General features: G+C 39.0%; 1 protein-coding gene across 4 annotated transcripts in view; it reads right to left on the bottom strand.

The window, feature by feature from the left end:
- Positions 1–435: 435 nt before the first annotated feature.
- LOC106881811 (uncharacterized) overlaps positions 436–24993 on the bottom strand; it is a 25770-nt gene continuing 1212 nt past the window's right edge. Inside the window, exons 2-13 of one of the 4 annotated variants that reach the window (XM_089344766.1) lie at positions 22455–22712; positions 11209–11354; positions 10992–11106; positions 9850–10578; positions 9477–9607; positions 8766–8873; positions 7780–7942; positions 6480–6577; positions 5497–5677; positions 4631–4789; positions 2672–2777; positions 436–1641 (exon numbers count right to left, since the gene is read on the bottom strand). In XM_089344766.1, coding sequence (XP_089200892.1) covers positions 1475–1641; positions 2672–2777; positions 4631–4789; positions 5497–5677; positions 6480–6577; positions 7780–7942; positions 8766–8873; positions 9477–9607; positions 9850–10578; positions 10992–11106; positions 11209–11354; positions 22455–22457 — 2106 coding nt within the window. In that variant the 5' untranslated portion in view covers positions 22458–22712 and the 3' untranslated portion in view covers positions 436–1474. Of the gene's footprint in view, positions 1642–2671; positions 2778–4630; positions 4790–5496; positions 5678–6479; positions 6578–7779; positions 7943–8765; positions 8874–9476; positions 9608–9849; positions 10579–10991; positions 11107–11208; positions 11355–14701; positions 14822–22454; positions 22713–24993 lie in introns of those variants that run through there. The other 3 variants (XM_089344768.1, XM_089344765.1, XM_089344767.1) reach the window with 3 other exon arrangements.

Here is a 24993-nt window from a genome sequence, read left to right as displayed (position 1 = left end):
GATTTTATTATAACAATAATAAATAAATCTTAGTTGAAATAAAAAAAACAATCACTGTTTAAAACATTGCTGTTGTTGTTGGTTATTCTAACATTTTTGTGTTGCATTCATTAAGGTTCATTAATTTAGTGTTGTCTTCTTTTATTGACCAACTCTTGCTCTGGTAAGAAGTTTGCTTCCAAACCGCTTGCTTCCAGGTTCAGTCCCACTCTGTGAGGCCTGGGGCAGGTCTTCTACTATGGCATCTGCCCAAATGTGGAGGTGTGTTTAACCCTTTCGATATCCAACACGGCTGAAACCCCTTCTGGCTCTGTAGTACAAATGTCTTGTTTTCAAAAGTTTTGAATTAAAATCTTCCAGCAAACCTTCGTCACAATTTATGTTCCTAACACTAGCTTAACGATAACTAATGAAATGAAAACAAAACAAACATGATGTCATTGAAAAGGGAACAATTTTATTAAAACACATACATACTTACACACAAACACATACATACACGCATACACATATCTATATGCGTGTGTACATTTATGCTTTACTATACACGTGTTTCAGAAAGCCAGCAGCACATTTCCTCGGTATTTTACTGACATAGATATGTTACCATAAGTCTAACTTCCTTCATCAGGGCGGAAAACTGTCAAACGGTTTTGCCAGCATTTGCTCCCGAAGGAAGCTTGACTTATGGTAATATATCTATGTGACTATTCACCAGTTGCATACCCATGACTTTTGCACATTCCATCTGTGTATATATATATATATATATATATATAGACACACACATCATTACATACACATGCATATATGTACACACACGTATGCATATATATATACATATGCATATATATACACATCATATGTACATACACACACACACACACATATATAACATCCATTCTCACGTGTGTAACAGACTTAACCCTCCTCCACTGTTATTTATTCCTTTTTCTTATAAAAGGGCAACGTTTAGGAATTGGAAATATTTTATTATGGAGTGCCAGGATGTGAACTGAGAAAATTTACCTGCTATTTCTAGCAGGTCAAGCAACCACAGTACTAACACTCACCACTCATACATTCAGTTAATCTCATTCACTCACTCAATCCCACTAACATTCACACACATACATGCAAGCACACACACATGCACACATAGAAAACCCACATGCACACACAAACTCCCCTCACACACACACTCATACATACATATACTCACATACATACACTCATATATATATATATATATATATGGTCGCTCACACATACGCACGCGCACACACACTTATGCACTCAATCCTTTTTCTTCCCCTCCAGGGGTCATTCACTCTTAAAAGTCAACATCAACAATAACAACAACAACAATAACACCACATTATCTCACTGCCCTCCCCCTCACTCCTCTCCCTCTCACCAATCCTCCCCCCCCCCAGATGCGAGGGGTGGCAGCAGCGGTGGTGGTCCTTGGCCCTCAACCCAATATTCCTCCGAGCTGCTTCAACATGCTGTGCAGGTTGACTTGGTTGTGGTCCAGTGATTCAGTTATTGCGTGTTCAATCTTCAGCTCTGGCATCCCCAAGTTGTATTTGCTGTTGCAGGCGTGGACAAGGCTCCAGACATCGTCGAGGGGGAGGTAACCTGTGGGTGGGAGGCCAGGGCAGTTTGGAAAAGAGATAAAAAGAGAGAAATATGTTAGAGAAGGAAGGACGGAGGTGGTGGGGGAGAAGAAGAAAGAGGAAGATGTATTTGGTTTCGTGGTTGTGGACAAAAGCTCAGGACAATGTCCAGTGGGAGATAAGTTAAATGGGGATTAAAAGAGATATTCTAGCAAAAGGGTAAGAAAATGTGAGAGACAGGGACAAACAGACAGACATAAGAGAATGTGGGTGAATATTCGTTTCTACTCTAGGCACAAGGCCCAAAGTTTTTGGGGAGGGGACCAGTCGATTACATCGACCCCAGAATTTCACTGGTACTTAATTTATCGACCCTAAAAGGATAAAAGGCAAAGTCAGCCCCATATACTGCATTGATATTCCTCACACTTTCTGTTGCATAGTTGCCTTTATTGAACTCATAAAGCAGAATATTCTCCTTTGTCACTTCCATTATAGCTTTGAAAAAATAACTGTTAAAATCGATCTGCACTCTTTAAAACTTACACTAAGAATAAGCACAAGGTAAAATTACTTCCAGCTTTTATAGCAAGTTGATGCAGGTAGTTTATCCCGTCCCCCTCCGACTCTTAGTTCATGCAATTGAAAAAAAAAAACCCCACATTATTTATGGGACGACCCAATATGTATATATATTCTTTTACTTGTTTCAGTCATTTGACTGTGGCCATGCTGGAGCACCGCCTTTAGTTGAGCAAATCGGCTGCAGGACTTATTCCATTGGTCTCTTTTGCTGAACCACTCAATGTAATCTTTCAATCAAATAATGTAGTGAGGATAACAGCAGACAGTTAACTAGTGTGCCATCTGTGTTCAGACGTTTACAAGCTGTCGAAAGAACACAATGTCAGTTGCAAATGAAAGGCTGGGAGTCTTTTCATGAGTGTCAAATTTATTTCTGTATTTACAGTTATGGAACCTGGAATACTTTTTCCTGTACCACCCTGTATATATTACACACATGCACTTACACACGCACGCCCATACTGTACCTGCATGGTCCGAGTCTTGAGCATAAAGTCTGTTGGCCAGTTTCATAAACCTGTCAAACCAAGTTCCATCATCAGCAACGATATCTGTCTGTGCTTTCACGGGGTCCTGTTGTAGGAAAAAGGGTCCAGAATTATTAAACCAGTATAAACGCACGAACGGTGTCATAAATAAGAGTGACAAACGAAATATACACCGCCGGAAGTTGTTATTAACAAGCAACGGCAGTAATTATATTCAGCTGAATACACGTCGTTGATTGATAGACATACATATATCTACACATATATACGTAGCTATGGATACCAATGACCTTCTACTTGGCGGGAATCGTAAGTTTACTTTCCATTTCGAACATCGTCCTTCACCATAATAACAACAAAATGGCGACACATCTTTTTCAAATACGATCGACAAACATTTATTCCCTACAAACTGAGTGTTTTTTTTTCTTAAATCTTTTTTAAAACACATTTACTTACTACCATATATAGGTAATTTTTTTCAGATTAACACCCGCACAATTTTCACTAGGGTGTAAGGGTTTTAGGGTCAGTGTTTGGGTTCGGGTTTACGGCACTGTCATGGTATTAAGGCGGCGAGCTGGCGGAATCGTTAGCACGCCGGGCGAAATGCTTAGCGGTATTTCGTCTGCCACTGCGTTCTGAGTTCAAATTCCGCCGAGGTTGACTTTGCCTTTCATCCTTTCGGGGTCGAAAAATTAAGTACCAGTTACGCACTGGGGTCGATATAATCGACTTAATCTGTTTGTTTGTCCCCTCTGTGTGTAGCCCCTTGTGGGCAGTAAAGAAATAGGTATTAGCTGTCAGAAGTGAAAGTAGAACTGACAAGGAACGTTACTTACCCTAACCTTAAAACCCTAATTGTAACCCTAACCCTAACACCCTAGTGAAAATCGTACGGGTGTTAATCTGAAAATTTACCCATATATATATATATATATATATATATATATATATATATATATATATATATATATATATATATATATGTATACAGATTATAAACCCTCATACATACATACGTACAAATAAACACATACATACAAACTTGTCAATCTTTTTCAAATACGATCGACAGTCAAAACATTTATTCCCTAGAAACTGTGAATTTTTTGAAAATCTTTCTTAAAACACATTTACTTATCACCAGATATATACTGTAAGTTCCCTTTCCATTTCTAACACCATCCTTCACAATGATAACAAATAACAACAACAACAACAAAATAGCGACACATCTTTTTCAAATACGATCGTCAGTCCAAACCGACGGCCGTGACAGAAAAGTTTTAAGGGGCTGTAGGAAATAATCCAAATTCAACTCCCTGTATAAAACCCTTTCCTTCCTCAGGGTTCCTTTCTCGTGGGTAAAATCCAGTAAGGCACAAATAAATTAGTAAAGAAATATAGGCAAAGACCTTTCAATCGCCTCCTTTAATTTATTCTAACAATATTTTCTGCTTTCATGTCACTTCTTATATTTCTTTAAGTTTATATTCTTATATTTCTATGTTTTTATCATCTGTGTCTTAATATAAATATGTGGTTATATGAATGGAATAATATCTCATGTCAGACGTCTGAATTATGAATTTGTTTGTCTGAATGTTTAAATCTGAAATTTTTATCTTATACCAAATTTTATTAATCTTTACCTCGTATACGAACGAAAAAACAGTTGTACTATATACCGGAGCTTTACCGCCACTAAAATTTTCGTGTATATATATATATATATATATATATATATATATATATATATATATATATATATGTGTGTGTGTGTTTGTATATATATATATATCATAGACATAGGTTAAACTGCAAAAGGTAGATATTGAACCCCTGTTTGTTTCATTACGTGTCAGTCTTCTCAGCCACTCATCAAGCTTTATTCTCCCACACTAATCAATCAAACTAAACGAGACATAAACTTACTGTACACCTATCACCGTAATTAGGGGACAAACCCCTCGCCACTTGTTCCCCTTCTTTCAGCTGTAATTTATCTTCGTCTTTCTGATGCTGTGGTGTGTTTCTTTCCCTGTTTCCGTCCTTTCGTTGTTTGTTTGATGGTAATCCGGCCGCTAAGAGAGGCTACAAAGAGAACACAGACAAATTGTTAGTGCTGTGAAGGGAAGAACAATCTCACAAACTATAATCACTGTTTCATTGCTGTAGGGTTTATATCATCATCATCATCATCATCATTATCGTCGTTTAACGTCCGCTTTCCATGCTAGCATGGGTTGGACGATTTGACTGAGGACTGGTGAAACCAGAAGGCTACACCAGGCTCCAATCTGATCTGGCAGAGTTTCTACAGTTGGATGCCCTTCCTAATGCCAACCACTCCGAGAGTGTAGTGGGTGCTTTTACGTGCCATCGGCACGGGGGCCAGTCAGGCGGTACCGGCAACGGCCACGCTCATGGTGTTTTTTATGTGCCACCTGCACAAGAGTCAGTCCAGCGGCACTGGCAACGATCTCGCTTGAATGTCTTTACACATGCCACCGGCACAAGTGCCAGAAAGGCGACGTTGGGCACAAGTGCCATCATAATTTCGCTTTCGCTTGCCCCAACAGGTCTTCATGAGCCAAGTTTAGCGTATACATATAGTTATCCCTCGCAGGTGTTAGATTCCCAAACCCCTCCGTGATAGGTGAAAATCCATGAAGTAGAAACAGTACTGTACTGTTATTTTTAAAAATTAATTTTATAATTTGTATGAATTTATTTAATTATAAATGCAAAACATCACCACAGAGGAATCTGAATGCTAATGGGGTTGAAATCCCTCTCACCTGTTCTCTTGTTGGCAACACCTTTTGTGTTACATCCCTAGGTGTCTGTGTAGCTTTTGGCCAGTTTGGTAATGGTGCCAGGTAGTTCTTAGCATACTCCAGTGGCCTTTTGCTGGAAGGAATCCTGAGTCCGGTGTGGATTGGTTGAACACGTTCTAGGAACGAGATGAACTTGTGCCAACTGCAAGAAAAAACCTGAATACATTGAAGGAAACAAAACAATTCGTGGAAACATGCGATGGTCGGAATGTGCATTTAGTGAGGGCAAAAGCAGTCCAGAAAGAGTAAATTAGATTAAGTTCTTCCTTTACACCCGCCTTATGTTTATGCTACCTCTACCCAATCTCCAGTTCTGTTCTTCTACCCCCATGCCACCCAGAGCTCACCCTGATGCCTCATCTTCACCATCTTTATCTCTCTTTCCAGCTCCACCCTTATCATTCCCACCCATCGATTCTATAATGTGGGTAGCTATGTGGACCCTCTACTGGTAAAAGGTAAAGTTACGTTCTGAGGTCATGCCGACTCACAAGGGCCGGTTTCTCGGTTTCCATGGGGTATAAATTCCTCACATGGATGAGACGCTAGTCTGTCACAGGATTCCTCATTTGTACCTGCTGAGTGGACTGGAGCAATATGAAATGAAGTGTCTTGCTCAAAAACATAACACATTGCCCAGTCCAGGAATCGAAACCATAATCTTATGATCATGAGTCCAGCATCCTAACCACTGAGCCACGCACCTCCACACTTTACAGAGTGTACTGGGTGCTTTTTACATGTTCCTTCCTGAGTCATAGAGACTCATAAGGTGGAGGCACGATGGCCCAGTGGTTAGGGCAGAGGACTTGTGGTCATAGGATCACGGTCTCAATTCCCATACCGGGCGTTGTGAGTGTTTATTGAGCAAAAACACATAAAGCTCCACAAGGCTCCAGCAGAAGGTAGTGATATTTGTATCTGCGTGTGTGTGTGTGACTTACCTATACTGTCCATTGCTAACATCACAACATCGGTAAAGAATGTCGTCCAGCAGAGACTCACTGACCGGAATCGTATTTCGGTAACAAACACGTTTAATCTGAAATGAAGACATAACAAGACATTCAGACAAGATTGTCAGCCCTGGCGCCATCTGGTGAATAAGTTTGATCCTTGTGATCGTCAATGATCTTGGGGTTTGTTTCTAGTTGGCTGTATCATGGTGGATGTGTTCTGGAGGCTTCTATGACAGCGGCAGACTGACCAATGTCGTCCAAGAAGAATTTTGGAAGGAGGAAAGGGTCAAGGAAGCTTGCTTGTGTGAAGATTGGTCTTTTAGTTAAATTAGAGTACATTTCTAGATTCACACACACACATATGGTCAATCCAAACATGAACAAGCAAGAAGAAACAACAACGCGAGGACATGGAATAAGTACAGTGTTATTGGACGCTCAGGAAAGGAAAGAAAAGAAAGGGAATTTCACGTTTCGAGCGGAGCTCTTCGTCAGAAATAGAGAAAAAGTCCCAAAAAGGGAAGACGGAGAAAGAAAATCACCAACGGTATATAAATAAGTGAAGAGACCACTAAATGGATTCCTTACTCTTTTACTTGTTTCAGTCATTTGACTGCGGCCATGCTGGAGCACCGCCTTTAGTCGAGCAAATCGACCCTAGGACTTATTCTTTGGAATAAGTCCTGGGGTTTGTCTTGATTCTGTCAGGATCCTCATCTTACTTCATATATATATATATATATATATATATATATATATATATATATGTGTGTGTGTGTGTGTGTGTGTATATATATATATGTATATGTATATATATATCAGAGGCGTCCTGAGCGTCAGTCAGCTTGTCACAGATTTTACATAAGACACATGCCTGCTCAAAGAATTTCATGTATTTCCACCATATTTTTTGCCCCAAATGGCTATTTGTTTTTAAATCTGGCATTATGTCTTTCTCCATTTCTAAGTTAAGGGTAAAAATAAGGCAACCCTGCAGAACACTTATACTTACTTATTTTATTGGTCTCTTTTGCTGAACCACAATGTCATGGGAACATAAACACACCAACAATGGCTGTCAAATGTGGTGGGGGACAAAGACACACAGACATGCGCGTGCAACGGGCTTCTTTCAGTTTCCATCTACCAAATCCACTGACAAGGCTTGGAACATCTTTGATCGTAGGTCTGCTGGGTTAAGTCAGACCAACCAATGGCTAAACAACAACAACAACAACCATTGATGCAACCCTTGAAGAAATAAGAAATCCACCCGGGTACCTACCTGATCGGCCGACAGGGTCTCTCTGTGATTTCGGTCTTCAGTTTGGAAGCTGGAAGCCAGCTTGTCAAAATTTATGTTGTAGCTGACCTGTCGTAGTTCTCGTTCAACGGCGCGGATTAATTTAGCAATGTCCTGGTCGGGCATTGGAGATTCCCCTTTTGGACTGGTCAAGGAAGGAAAACATAAATATACAGCAGCTTGGATACATTTAATATATACTCGGACACATGCATAAACAAACATATATACAAAGGGGTGCTGGAAAGTTCCTGGTTTTGGGTAAAAGAAACCAGAGGAAGATCACTTAAATACATGATTTCATTCAGCATATTCCCCTCTCAGACTCACACACTTATTGCAGGGGTCCTTCAGTTTTTCTAAGCCCTGTAAAAGAACTCAGAAGATTGGGCCTCCGACCAGGCCTTTCACAACACCCTTAAAACAAGGAAGTTTTCAGCAACCCCTCACATGTCCAATCCACACTGTAAAGTGGTTGGCATTTGGAAAGGCAGCCAGTTGTAAAAACCACACCAAAACTGACCTCACCTCTGCTGGTACCACGTAAAAAGCACTCAGTCCACTTTATGGGGTGGTTGTTGTTAGGGAGGGTATCCAGCTGTAAAAACCCTCCCAAAACAGACACAGAAGTCTGGTGTAGACTCATTCCTGGCCGGCTCCTGTCAAATCAATCAACCATACCCGCATGGAAGGTGGATGTTAAATGATGATGATGGGGCACACACACACACAGAGGGTATTTTAATTAAAACTTAATTACTAATTTTCCTCCCTAGTTAATTACATACATCTTGTTCTGAAGTAACTCACGCCTCTGCTAAAATATTACCACAATCCCACACCACCACCAGTGGGAACATGTACCCTGCCTTATGGAAAACAGAACTAAACCTGTCAGACCAGTGGTGCTCCAGCATGGTCACACACCCCTCATCAAAGACGAAACGACGCCTAAATCTTTGACTCACAGATCAATTGGTTTTTCAAGAGTATTGTTGAAATATTTCGGTGGAGAATCTTCCGGTTGTTGTAACTGGCTGAGAATGGAATTCTTTTCAACGTGGTTTCTTACAACACTACAACGAAAAAAACAAACAAACAAACATAAAAATAGCTATCTCAGTATCATATCTAATGTACAAACACTGTCAATAGCTTGGTTATTTGGGTATTTGTCTTGTGATAAAATCTCTTATGGATTTGCCATGTTACAAACACAATAAATATCAGAGAGTGATGAAAATTTATTCCGACAGTAGCTAGCAAGAGTAATGTGGCTTCGCAACCACATGGTTCTGGGTTCAATCCCACTACATGGCACCTTGGGCAAGTGCCTTCTACTATAGCCTTGGGCCAACCAAAGCCTTGTGAGTGGATTTGGTAGAGGGGAAACTGAAAGAAGCCCGTCGTATATATATGTGCTATACAGGGTGTCCACAAAAACACTCCCTGATTTCACGATGTTATGATATTTAAACTAATTCAAATATATTAATAAACATAACGTGAACCGATTCTCTAACAACAGTTATTTCATTTTTTTCGGGTGATTAGACATCTTTGATCTTAAAACCACGGGGGTGCAAGGAACTCTAAAAAGGGCTGCCCCCCCCTATAGCACATGATGATGATAACACACACACACACACATAAACAGTATACATATTAGTATAACTTACTTGCTGTTGTGTCCAAACTTTAGCGCTGCACCAAACAGAGAGAGTATTTTCTCATAATTGACCAACCCTGGACAGTCTTTGGCCACAAATAAAGATGCCACAAGTCTGAGAGTCTCTGTTGAAACAGTCACCTGGATACACATGTCAGAAAAACAAAGACATTTGGGACATTAAAATATTTTGGAATTTAAAAAGTGGGGGGGTGTATAACGAGGTGATTAAGATTTTGTTGTAGTGGTGATGTGGGGTATTGGAGATGAGGATGAAGATGACAATGACGATGATGATGATGATAGGGTGGTGATGAGGCTGATGATGATAATGTTGACGACGGTGACAATAGTGATGATGATAACAACAATCCAATACTGACCTTCTTTTTCGACAGTGTGAAACTGATGTCCTGGAGCCGGCACCAGCCGGTCAGTCGGCGGTCAAACGTACACAGCATCATGTAGATTTCCCTGAGTACGTTTGGGTGGACGGTGGCCAGTTCATCGTGCAGCATCTTCATCAGTTTTATCTCCGTGTCCGCGTTGAGCCGGAGCTGTTCGGACGGTAGATATGGAAGTTTTGGTAATAATCCAAGTAAATACTGCCGGTCACTGATGTGGTCAGCATGAGCCGCATGAAGCACGTGGAGAGCGGGGCCATCTTCAGTGGTGCTAGCACTGTTGTTGACCGAAGCAGCAGGGGTGGTCATGACATTAGTGTTGACGGTCACTAAATTCTGCTGAGGATGGTCAGTTTGTGTGTTGCTCTCCGTGAATGCATCATGCTGAATGTCCGGAGAAAGCTGCTGCCGCTGCTGTCGTTGGCTTTCAACTGCTACCCCTGGCGCCACTGATTGCTGCTGTTGCTGGCGGGTCAGGTAATTCGGGTCCTCGGTTTTGCCGAGATAACCCGAGCTGTATTCTCGGCCGTTCACGAAATCCTTGCGGGGTAGCGTCCAGCTCTCCGGTTCAAAAACAGTCGACATCTGGTTCTTGGTGCGGTACCGTGCGATCGGCGGCAAGGTGTTGTAGGGGCTGAGCTTCATGGTTTTCGAATCGGGTCGAAACCCAAGAGGGGTCTTCCGCATCAGATTGGGAGAGCTGCTGCCCTGGAAGGTAAGAAGAGACAACTGCATGTACAGGAGAGAGAGAAAATCCGGATAAGAAATAGCAGTCATATATCCCTCAAGTCACACTGTATTGTCTTTAAAAAGGATATAAAAGACAATGAAGTCATAAATACATAAAATAAAGACAGGATGGTCATGGCTAGAATGGTTTTGATCACGTATATAGAAATATATATGTTTATATATATCTTTTATGATAGCAGAAAAGGCATTTTAACTCCTATTTCTAAATTCGGTGTGTGGCGAAGCAATTAGCTGACCCCTGATTATAATTATGTTTATAATTATAGAATATTTGTGTAATTTTACCTAAAAAGGGTATTTTAACGTACCAAACTACTTAGTAAAATTATTAATTATAGGCCAGTGATGTGAAGGCAATCATCCCTTACCTGTGAATCGTCATTAGTGTTGGCCTGAAGAAGGGTTGGGTTGATTTGTGTGGGTTTGTCTGAAATGGGGTCAAGGGCTAATAAACGCCTGGAACTTCTGTAACCTTTGAAATGGCTGAAAAAAAAAAAAGAAATGTTCGTTAATTAGACATGCATCCGCTTTTTCTTGACTTTTCACACACACACACACACACACAAAGAAATTAAGAATTCTTACCTGTTTTTATCGTTAGTCTCTAAAACAGGGACGTATTTACTGCCAATAATTTTGATGGTCGTGGCTGGAGTGTCAAGGGTCCCAAACGGTGCATTCCTTGCCAAGAAGTTTCCAGAAGGCCAAATCTGCAATTGTTGACGATCACTCTGTTAGAAAAGATTAGTTTTGGTTACGATTTTACACAAAGGAGCAGATTTGGCTGGGTGGTTAAGATGCTTGCTTTGCTACCAAGAGGTCTCAGGTTCAGTCCCAGTGTGTGGCAACTCAGGCAAGTGTCTTTTAGTATAGCTCGAGGTTGACCAAGGACTTGTGAGTGAATTTGGATTTTTCCCTACCAATATAATATATACAGTAATCCCTCGACTATCGTGGATGTTACAATCCAAAACACCCCGTGATAGGTGAAGATCCATGAAGTAGAAACGTATTTTGTTAATTATTTGTATATGTTTATTTCATTATAAATGCAAAACAACACCACACGCTCACCTCCTGAGTTTCATTTTCCATACAGTATGTGCAATTCTTTGTTTACTCGTCTACAGTACTCTCTTTTACTCTTTTACTTGTCTCAGTCATTTGATTGCTATTGATATAAACAAGTGTGCATTTTGCACCAAAAAAACCAATATGGGATTCTCAGCTATCGACTGCAGTATATCATCATCATCATCATCATCATCCAGGGGCAGACTGAGAGTATTAAGGGCCCTTGGGCATAACTGTTTACTGGGCCCCTTAGCATTAGTTTAGTAGAGTTAACATGTAGAGTGCGGGCCCTTCAATGCTCTGGGCCCTCAAGCAGTGCCCGATTGGCAGAGGGCTCAGTTTGCTCCTGTCATCATCGTTTAGCATCTACCTTCTTCCGTGCTGGCATGGGTGGGATGGTTTGACAGGACCCGGCCAGGCAGAAACCTGCACCAAACTTCTGTGTCTGTTTTGGCAGGATTTTTACAGCTAGATGCCTTTCCTAATACCGACCACCCAGTAGGGGCTGGAATGGATTAATTATATTTTAGTTAATTTCAATGGGGAAAATTGATTTGTAAAACAAATAAATCATAAGACTAGCTCAGTCATGGAACAAATTAAAATTGTACTGAGAGCTACCACTGTATTTCTAATGATATACACCTCTAGATGAATTGCTGCTATCTTTAGCAGTCGGGTGTCCATCTCTGACAAAACCAAGGGTCAAAATAACATGATTTGGTGGTCTTGAGGCTGGAGGTTGCAGTGATTTATCTCACCACCAATGTTATAAACAAGAATGCATTTTTCACCAAGGGGCAATATGGAAGTCTCTCTCGTGCTATCTGCTGCAGTAAAGCTTGTTCTAATTGAATATCCATGTTTCAGTGGGGACAAATATTATCGCTCAGTATTAATACTAGCTCTGTTGCTCATAAATAAATTATGTTGAATTCACGACTGGAAATTTGATACATACATGGATTTATGTGGAGTCCTTAGGCAAAGGTTAACTGTTATATTATCTCATTTGAAACAGGAACATTTCAATGCATACAGACATACATGTATCATATATCGTATATAAATATATATATATATATTATATATATATATATATATATATATATATATATATATATATATATGCTTATATATATATATATATATATAGAGAGAGAGAGAGAGAGAGTTCTATCTAACTATCTATTACCTGTCTGCCTCTCTCTCTCTCTCTCTCTCTCTCTCTCTCTATATATATATATATATATATATATATATATATATATATGTATGTATGCATGTATGAGTGTATGTATATATAAATATATACACATAGATAGATCGTTAGATAGATAGATATATAAATGGACATAGATGGATAAAAATATAGATTGAGAGATTGGCAGATAGATATGCATATACATATCTATCTATCTGTTTATGTATATATACACACACACACACACACACATATAGATACATATCTATATGCATAAGTATGTAATATATATATATATATAAATATATATATATATACATATATATATATATGTATATATTTATCAATGTTTGTATGGCTACACATACATACATACATACATACATACATACACACACACACACACACACACACACACACACACACATACACACACACACACACGAGTGTATATAATTCCTATTCTCTTCCAAACTGCCAGCCTTTCTGTTTTCGGCCTGTTGTGCAGTTTGTTGCTAAGGTGGTGACCCCCGAAACACGACACCAAGAATTAGTGGCAACCCAACCTCAATAAGTCAATCGTTGACAATCCCAAATGTGAGTGTAGAGACATACATGCCTTGACCTGTTCGCGCTCCGTCTTACTTCGTCGTATCTAGTTTCCTCTCGTCTCGTTTCGTCTTGTTTATCCAGGTGGCGCTGCTGTACGAGTTATGTATCCAATGGAAACACAGGTGTACACATAACCATGTGGGTAAGAAGTTTGGTTATGGAAGGCAGGATGTTCGGTTCAATCCTAATCTCTGGCAGTGGGGACTATGATGTTAAGGGCCATCTATTCTATTGTAGATTATAGCTACATGTTGACAAATGTGTTGCGAGTTGAATATGATAACAGGGTAGATGGAGATTTTGGGGTGGGGTAGGGCCCCTACTTTATGTGTATATGTGTTATCTGTGTATGTCTGTGTGTGTGTATGTGTCAGTATGTGAGTGCATGTATACAGGGTGGCCCAAAAGTAGGTTTACAATTATTCAACAATCTCTTTTGCATTCATAAATTAACAGTTTAGATCTTAATTACAAAAAAATATGAAACCATTATTCTATGCTAATATAGTTAATTGTAAGATAGAAATTTAAATGTAATAAAATATTTTAGAATAAATTTAAAGTGCCTACGTGATAACTGTAAATCTACTTTTTGGCCATCCGGTATACCAAAATGCCTATCAATCTATATATCATTATATGAGTAAACACACACACACACATATATATATACCAAAGTAAGCACATAAATGTGGGGGGAAATAGTACTTGAATACCAGAGGTAGAGTAATCATTCATTTCGTTTATCATTTAACGTCCGCTTTCCATGCTAGCATGGGTTGGACGATTTGACTGAGGACTGGTGAACCAGATGGCTACACCAGGCTCCAATCTGATCTGGCAGAGTTTCTACAGCTGGATGCCCTTCCTAATGCCAACCACTCCGAGAGTGTAGTGGGTGCTTTTACGTGCCACCGGCACAAAGGCCAGTCAGGTGGTACTGGCAACGGCCACGCTCAAAATGGTGTATTTTACATGCCACCTGCACAAGAGCCAGTCCAGGGGCACTGGCAACGGTCTCGCTCACAAAAATATCACAAAAAATCTGCTACTTAGAGTTTCATATTTTCGTTTGTTGGACAGTTAAACTGTCTGAAAAACGGGAATGTTTTTTTGTGATGTTTTTGTGATGTTTTTGCAGTTTTAATAATGACCACCCCATCTTGCGGCAAAGAGAAAAACACTTACCTTTCGACCGAACTTTGTCATTTCTGCAGTTTCAGCTTTACACTCCTCCTGGGCCTCTCAACTCCGTTATAGTTACCATGACAACGATGGATGACAATGAGCAAATATTAAAAGGGAGATATGACGTAACGAGCTAAGCAGTGGCGAGTGGGGGTGGGGTGAAGGGTTGCCCTGCGATGCGCGAGGGTGGAAGGGTGGGGTTAGGGGGCGGGGTGAGGTGTCTGCATGTGTCGTGATGTCACTTGACCACGTTGTCGTGTTGGCGTGCGACCGAGTAGGGGACAAGGGTGCTGGCCAACCCCAGTTTTATTTGCTGGGGGTAATGTGATGCTATTTCGCAAAGAGATTTATAAAAGTAGTAATGATAATAATAATGATAATAATAATAATAATAATGATAATAATAATAATAATGATAATAATTCCTGCAGAAAGTTTATCATTTAGGGACACGAAGGGTTATCAGGAGGGTTCTGAGCACTTGAAAGACATCCGAAAACAAGTGGATACCTAAGTTTACGAGTATACAGTGCTGCATCTCTGCAGTGGCTGGGTGCAGAATTAAGAGGTGGTGGCCACGGAGCTCTTTAGAAAAACGGAATGTAGAATTCATATGCATCACAGTGTCGTTAGGTATTTCCTCGTGTCCCAATTTCAGAATAACCGTAATCCTTGCTGTGCTTTAAGCTTCATAATTTAGCCAGGCATACTTCTGTCCATTCATATATATACATATATATACACACACATATATATATATATATATATATGTATGTATATTTGTAATTAGCAAGGGGTTTCTCCAAATCTTTACTCGTTTTGTCACAGGTATTTCGAATAGGTTATTCAGCGGTTGATATATAAATCCAATGATAATTCTATATATATAATAATATTAATAATAATAATCCTTATTATGTGTATATGTGTGTGTGTGTGTGTGTGTGTCTATTTGAGTGGTTTGGTAAATGTTAACACACGACACTTTCGGCCCTTGTGTCACTGTCTTACTTCTACTAAATATTAATAAAAATATATATCCTCGCGTTTCAATTCCTGTCTTTTCCTGTTTGTATTGCCGAACCTTATATACATATACATACACACATATATATGATATGTGTATATATGTATATATATATATATAATTTAATTGCATGAAGGACCTATAATCGTTTGAGGGACGCTAGCATCCTTGTTCTCTGGTTTATATCAGTGTTCAGTGAAAACTAAATACATTAGTTTTGTATTGATATATATATATATATATATATATATATATATATTTAAAATATTTATGAATGAGATGGATTTGAATATTTAAAAATAAACTGATGTCCACATGTCAATTTCTTCATTTTCTTCTTCATCTCATTCATATACATATATATATGCATGTATATATATATATGTATGTATGTATGTACGTATGTATTTGAGTACTATTTTTTCCACCTTGTTTTGCACATATGTGCACACCTGCGTGTGTGTGTATATATATATATATATATATATATATATATATATATATGTATATGTATGTATGTATGTATGTATGTATGTATGTATATTTTTCAAATATTAATTACAATCAAAGGTAAAAGTCATTAATGATTTTTTCCAGGTGGTCAGCACGGAAATAAAAGCCTCATAGGTAAATTTTGTTAATTATATACACAATTATAAAATATTTATATGTATGTATGTATATATATATATATATATATATATATATATATATATCTGTGTGTATGTGTATTAAAGTGATGGTTGTTGTATATGCTTTGAGGGAGGGCTTTACATCATGCAATTGTTCAGGAAATTTTGATTTGATGGAGAGAGACTGAGCTGATGCACATCTCAAACATTTTGATCGCTATAAACAAATCGCATTCGCTGGTCGTTCGGCGGAGAAGTGGCAGAAACCTCGTCTGACGTCTACAACAGGACAGCGTCCACCGCGCGTGTGTAAAAGTGTGTGTGGGTGGGTGTTTTGTGTTCAGGGAAAGAGTTATTTAACAAAGGAATGTTTCCACAAAAGAAGCCAGGTCTTCCATACTGACTGACATGGAAACAAATCTGGACAAGGTTTTGATGAAGTTGTCAAACAGGCAGCTGGGATTGACCACTGGATGGAGGGATTAACTGGTGGTGGTGGTGGTGGTGATGGGAATTGACAGGGGGGTGTAGTGGTGATGGTTTTTTGTGATGCGGTTGGTGGTGGTGGTGGTGGTGTGATTATTGTGGTTTTGGCGGTGGGGATGGTAGTAGTGGTGGTGGTGGTGGTGGTGTGGCTGGTAGTTGTAGTGGTGGTAGTAGCTGGTAGCAGTGGTGTTGGCGATGATGGCGATAGTGGTGGTTTTGTTGGTAGTGGTGGTGTTGATGACGATGGTGATGTTGGTGGTGGTGGTGATGGTGGTGGTGGTGGTTGTGTTACGGTGGTTGTTAGTGTAGTGTTGAAGTATCAATGGTTATACCAGTAATGATACGGGGACTCACCACCACCACCATTACCATCATCACTACCATCACCACCGCCACCGCCGCCACAACCACCACCACCACCACCACCACCACCACCACTACAACCATTGCCATGAACCACTGCTACCGCCACCACAACAACCAATCCCACCACCACCACCACCGTCACCACCACCACCACCACAACCACTACCACCAAATACCCCATTATCACCGCATTATCTAACCCAGGGAGGAAGAGAGGGTCTATTTGACATAGACCCAGACCCGACATCGAGACTTGTCATTCAAGTAAAAGTTAACAGCAATAGGGTGGACAAGAATAATTAACGATCATTAGAAGATGTAATTAGAAGACAATTAGTTCCTCTAAGAGTATTAGAAGGACAATTAGGAAGTGAAAACTCCCTCTAAAAACAACAAAGAAAATGAATAAACCAACGAAACTAATTAACTGCAGATCCTTCTCAATTAACGAAAGTTTTGTGGCCTCAATGGAATGGGTTGCATGGTTTATCAGGTGCCGACGAACCATGGGACTGTGCTAAGGGTGGTTTCTACACCTGGATACCCTTCCTCTCACTCATTCTCACCTGTTTCCAAGTAGCTTATTATTCCTCCATTACCAGGTATGGTTTCCACAGAAGACTGGAAATGAACAGCACTGCTTAGATGTCAGTGGAACTCGTTTACAACCATCACACAATGTCGAGACAAAGAGACATGCATTCCCAATACATGTAGTGTATACATGTACATAGATACTTCATCATTTAACATCCCCTTTTTTACCATTTAATATCCCCTTTTAACCATCATTTAACACAAATACAAACACATACACACACATACACACACATGCACACACGTATACACAAGCTTTTCCCATTTTTCTACCTATGCAATCCATTCACAAAGCTTTTTGGTCAACCGGTGACAATAGCAGAAATTGCTGTGTAATGAGATTGAACTCGGAACCACATAGCTGCTAAACGAGGCTCTTAACCACGTGACCAAACCGACATCCATTTCAATTTCAACATAAAAATTTATTGTGCCGTAGGATATACATATCAACGGATAGAATTGAGAATTTATTTATTACTTTTACATAATAGACCCCCCCCCCGTTCTCTCCCCCACCTTCTGGGATACCCCCCTCTGGCAGAGTCATTTCGTGCAGTTTGCTACCCTCTTCCCACCCTGGACCGACCTTACAAAAACAATTAATCTGTAAAATATGGCCATGTGTCCAACAGATTTATGTTTTTTGCTTGTATGTGTGCGTGTGTGTTTATATATTATACAAATATATATATGTATGTGTGTATGTATGTATATATGTATGTATGCATGTTATGTATGTATATATATGTATGTATGAGTGTGTATGTATGTACATATGTATGTACGTATACATGTGTGTGTGTATGTATGCATGTATGGATGTATGTGTGTTTATGCATGTGTATGTATGTATGTACATATATATGTATGTACGTATATATGTATGTATGTATATATGTACGTATGTACATATATATATATATGTATGTATGTACGTATGTATGTATGTGTGTATGTATATATATATGTGTATGTATATATGTGTGTGTGTGTATGTAAAAGGGAAGTATGTGAATATTTGTGTGTATGTGTGTGCAATGGAAGTGGGATGGTGGACATTCAATGCTGAAAAGAAAAATCAAACAGCATTTCAACTCTGAGTATATGTGTATGTGTGTGTGTACAAGGGAAGTGTGTGAATGTTTGTATGTGTGACCCAGCTTTCTTTCAGTAACAAAGGATGATCGATGTCACGTCTCAACAGACAACCATTAGATAACATTGACAAGTGTATCAATTTGATTTACCATCCATATTCTATCTGTTTTCTTAAAAATAATTAATCAAGCGATGTTAGCTGTTGACAGATTTTTCACAAAAAATTTGGTAATCAAAGAATTATTAAACTAAAAAACAGCACGGGGCCAGCTCGTAACTGTATAATATAGAATGGTGTGTGTGACTTTCACCTGAGAATGTACCTTAAGAATGTAAAAATATGAAGCAAAACTATGTAGACTTATAAGCCCACTTAGGACCAAATTGACTGATGACTGGTCAGTCGGAACCAATTGTGGTCATAAGTCTACGATGACTTGTATACTATATATATACACACACACATACACACACACAAAGGTTGAGAGTGGGGGGAGAGAAAAAGGGAGAGATTCAAGGGGTGACAAGTTAAAACAAAAAGCTATGCCTGGTCACTTAGAATAAAGTACTCAAAGATATGGCCGAGAGTATCTATCTATTTGTCTCTCTGTCTGTCTATCTATCTCTCTATATTTATATGTATACATATATATCTATCTATCTATATATATATATATATATATCCATCTGTCTGTTTTCCATCTACGAATGTATCTATCTATCTATATATATATGCGTGTGTGTGTGTATATATATATATATATATATATATATATATATATATATATATATATATATATATATCCATCTCTCTGTTTATCTATCTATTTATCTATCACAAACCTCAACCACTTCCATTTACCTCCTCCCCAACCCTGATATCCCCCAACACTAAACTCAGTCACTAAGCCCATCAACATCAGCAGCTACTAACAACAAACAACAAATAACAATCAACAAACAACTAACCCAGATAGGATAAAAAAAAGAAAAAAAAAAGTTCAAATATCCATTAGCAACAACCAGAATTCCTTTGGTGAAATAAAAACCGGAATAAATCAAACAAAGAATCCATAGAAAACACTAGAACACAATGGCGGAGCCATAACATATAACACACCTTAGCGACAAACAGAGACTATTGTGGTTTTTGTAGAGAAAGAACTGGAGTCAATAGCCGAAAGTTAAAAGCACGTTGATAAAGAAAAATGGCTGTGGAATGGTGGAGGGGAAGACAAATACTGATATAAATACATAAATACATCAATATATAAAGTATATTGAATACATGAAATACAAAAGATGTATATATATATGTATATATATGTGTATATATACATACAAAATGGTCCGGCTTACACAGAATATTAATGATATGGAGAATTAAAGGGCTTGAGGAAAAGTATTATAAATCTGTGATGAAGTCAGTTTTCTGTTATAAGGGTTCCATGTAGAGATCCCTGTTTGGGATCAGGATATTCTTTGTAGACATGGCCAAGGATTGCTTATCCATGAGTGTGGTCTGTAAGTAGCACTCGGCTGACCAGAGGATGTATAGTTCATATATATATATATATATATATATATATATATATATATATATATATATATAGGCGTAGGAGTGGCTGTGTGGTAAGTAGCTTGCTTACCAACCACATGGTCCCGGGTTCAGTCCCACTGTGTGGCACCTTGGGCAAGTGTCTTCTACTATAGCCTCGGGCCAACCAAAGCCTTGTGAGTGGATTTGGTAGTCGGAAACTGAAAGAAGCCCGTCGTATATATATATATGTATGTGTGTATGCGTTTGTGTGTCTGTGTTTGTCCCCCCAACATCGCTTGACAACCGATGCTGGTGTATGTTTATGTCCCCGTAACTTAGCGGTTCGGCAAAAGAGACCGATAGAATAAGTACTAGGCTTCTAAAGAATAAGTCCTGGGGTCGATTTGCTCGACTAAAGGCGGTGCTCCAGCATGGCCACAGTCAAAAGACCGAAACAAGTAAAAGAGTAAAAGAGTATATATATATATATATATATATATATATATATAGTATGTGGCAGGAGTTTAACAAATGGAAAAGCACTCGATCAACTAAGATAATATGACATTATCTTCCCTCTCGTAAATGATTCACTGCTTTTCTACTTATTGAAGTCTTACCTCCATAATTTATAGCTATCGTACTGAAGTGACTATCATAGATTCTTCTTAAGATTGGCAACGCTTAGTCAGTACAGTTGAGTGCTCAACCATACAAGTATCCTGTGCCCTGATGGATCTCTTTCATATTGACTATTCTGCCAAAAAAATCCTATACAGAAGACTATGTTAAATGCTTACAATGGAGGGACTTGTAATTTAGCAAGGAAAAAACCCTGGGTAGATGTATTTTACAATACTTGGGGGTTTCGTTATAATAAGGTACTCAGATATCTGGATGGCTGTACATTTACAGATTTTTATTCATATGTCACATGATTTTATAAATATTAGCACTTGCACCTATTCTTGTAGGTTCTTCAAAATATGATTTCACTTCAGAGGATTTGTCTCTTTTTATAGTATTATTGAATGTGTAAGGGTGGAGAGAGATATATAAGATAGTAAAAAAGGGTGAGGAATGGGGAGAAAAGTGAGAGAGAATTTCCCCCCCCCCCCATTCCTCTGAAGTGGAATCATATTCTGGAGATTCTACAAGAATAGATGCAAGCGCTAATATTTATAAAACATGTGACATATGAATAAAAATCTGTAAATGTACAACCATCCAGATCTCTGAGTGCCTTATTATTTTTTCTAATATATAATACCTGTACATCACCTCCAAGCCTTCTAATATATATATATATATATATATATATACACATATATATATATGTATATATACGAATGTGTGTGTTTGTGTTTGTCCACCACCACCACTACCACCACCATCACCACTTTACAACCAGTGTTGGTGTTTACATCCCTGTAACATTAGCAGTTTGGCAAAAGAGATCGATAGAATAAGTACCAGGCTTTAAAAAAAAATAAGCACTGGGGTCGATTCATTAGGTGGTGCCCCAGCATGGCCACAGTCCAATGAGTGAAACAGGTAAAACAATAAAAGATATATTTATATATATTCTTATGTTAAATGTATGTGTTGTTGTTGTTGTTGTTGTTGTTGTTGTTGTTGTTGTTGTTGGTGGTGGTGGTGGTGGTGGTGGTGGTTATGGAGGTGGCAGTGAAGCTGATGGTATGTGTGGCGATGAGGGTGGTGGTGGTGGTGGTGGAGGAAATGGGTAGGAGGTGGAGGGAGAGGCGTGTCAGGTGAACAGCAAATATCCATTAGTGTTTTGTATTCAGGGTAGAGAGCTGGGTGGCTACTGCACACAAAGCAGACAGGGTGACTGTAGCTGTGGTGGTGGTGGTGGTGGTGGTGGTGGTGGTGATAGTGATGATGATGATAATGATGGCAATTATGATGACGACGATGATGATGGTGATGATAATTTGAGTTTATTGTAGGAAGGGTTTACAAAAGAGAAGGGCATTCGCTTACCATTTTTGTAGAGTTCTGTTGCTGTTGTTATTGTCAGTGGTGATGATGATGATGATGTTGTTGTTGTTGTTGGTGGTGGTGGTGATGAAGTTTATCTCTGTCCATTGGTCAGTTTCACATTGATAGTAATTCCAAAATTTCTTGTCCACTTTCGCCGTGTTGTATATCTATGCGTATATGTATGTATGTATATATATGTATTGTGTATACACATCTGTTGGTCAGTTACAGCTGTCCATTACACCTGTGTAGATTGGTCTAAAATAGAATAGAGTGGTCAGTTAGAAATGTCCATTTAAGATGGGTAGATTGGTCAAAAACAGAAAATTGTGGCCAGTTATAGTGGTCAGTTATAAAAGTCCATTTAAGCCGGGTAGACTGGTCAAAAACAGGAGAATGTAGCCAGTTGTAGTGGTCAGTTAGAAATGTCCATTTAAAATAAAATGGGTAGACTGGTCAAAGACAGGAGGATGTGGCCAGTTATAGTGGTCAGTTAGAATGTCCATTTAAGATGGGTAGATTGGGCAAAACCACTCTGAGAGTGTAATGGCTGCTCTTATGTGCCACCGGCACGGGTGCCATTTGCGTGACACTGGTATCTGCCACAACTGTGATTTTACTTGGCTTGATGGGTTTTCGTCTCAAGCACAACAGAATGCCACAGACCTCGGCCATTGCCTCCATGAGGCCCAGTGCTCGAAAAGGAACTCAGCCCCTTTGCCTCTGTGAACCTCAATGCTCATATCATCACCATCATCATCATTTAACGTCCGTTTTCCATGCTGGCATGGGTTGGACGGTTTGATTGAGGACTGACAAGCCAGAAGGTTGTACCAGTCTCCAATCTGATCTGGCAAGGTTTCTACAACTGGATGCCCTTCTTAATGCCAACCACTCCAAGAATGTTGTGGGTGCTTTTTACATGCCACCAGCACGATAGTCAGTCGGGCGGCACTGTCATTGACCACGCTCGAATGGTGCCTTTTACATGCCACCGGCACAGGTGCCAGTCAGGCAGCACTGACATCAGCCATGCTTGAATGGAGCTTTTGGGTGGCTTATAGGCACAGGAGTGGCTGTGTGGTAAGTAGCTTGCATACCAACCACATGGTTCCGGGTTCAGTCCCATTGCGTGGCACCTTGGGCAAATGTCTTCTAATATAGCCTTCGGCTGACTAAAACCTTGTGAGTGGATTTGGTAGACGGAAACTGAAAGAAGCCTGTCTATCTCTCTCTCTCTCTATATATATATATATATATGTATGTATGTATGTATGTATGTACATGTGTGTGTGTGTGTTTGTGTCTGTGTTTGTTCCCCCACCATCGCTTGACAACTGATTGTGGCATGTCTATGTTGCCGTAACTTAGCGATTCGGCAAAAGTGACCGAAAGAATAAGTACTAGGCTTACAAAGAATAAGTCCTGGGGTCGATTTGCTCGACTAAAGGCGGTGATCCAGGATGGTCGCAGTCAAATGACCGAAACAAATAAAAGAACACATATATATATGTGTATATATGTGTATCTATGTGTATATGTGTGTATATGTGTATATGTGTATATATGTGTATATATGTGTATATATGTGTATATGTGTATATATGTGTATATATGTGTATATGTGTATATTTGTGTATATATGTGTATATGTGTATATATGTGTATATGTGTATATGTGTGTATATGTGTATATGTGTATATATATGTATATATGTGTATATATGTGTATATGTGTATATATGTGTATATATGTGTATATATGTGTACATGTGTATATATGTGTATATATGTGTATATATGTGTGTGTGTGTGTGTGTATATATATATATAATTTATATATATGTATGTATACATGTGTATACACACACACACATGTATGAATGTATATGTGTGTGTCTCTGTGTGTCTCCATGTGTGTTTGTGTGTGTGTGTGGGTGTAATGTATTACTTGACCAAATGGTGTACGTTGTTCTGTTGATGACCAACTCTCTTATGCTGCAGGAAGTATAGTGAGATTGGTCAATGACTGAGTTGTCCAAACATTCCCTCTCATTCCAGCTGAATGTTCAGACCAGTGGTCAGTGTTGTTAGATGCTGTTAGCATTTATTCAATCGGTCAGTTATGCTTTATATTTGTGTGTCCACTGCCAGCCAGGTGGAATGGCTCGTTGATATTATAAGGCCAGTAGTGCGGGATAGAGAACATTGTGTGTGTGTGTGTGTGAGAGAGAGAGAGAGAGATGGATGGATGGATGGACAGATGGATAGATAGATATAGGTACATAAATAGATAGATAGATAGATAGATAAAAAGGTAGATAGATAGATATAGACAGACAGACAGACAGACAGACAGATGGCTGGATAGATTAATAGATAGATAGATGATAGATAAGTAGATAGATGATAGATAGATAGATAGACAGATAGAGAGAGAGAGATAGATAGATAGATAGATAAACAAATAGACAGATATGATGGTTTATAAATGAAACTCAAAGCCACTTCTCAAATGCAAACTTGATAACTTTACATA

The sequence above is a fragment of the Octopus bimaculoides genome, chromosome 28, assembly GCF_046866305.1.
Source record: "Octopus bimaculoides isolate indiv1 chromosome 28, ASM4686630v1, whole genome shotgun sequence".
NCBI classification, from domain to species: domain Eukaryota; kingdom Metazoa; phylum Mollusca; class Cephalopoda; order Octopoda; family Octopodidae; genus Octopus; species Octopus bimaculoides.
This window is presented reverse-complemented; position numbering and strand designations above follow the sequence as displayed.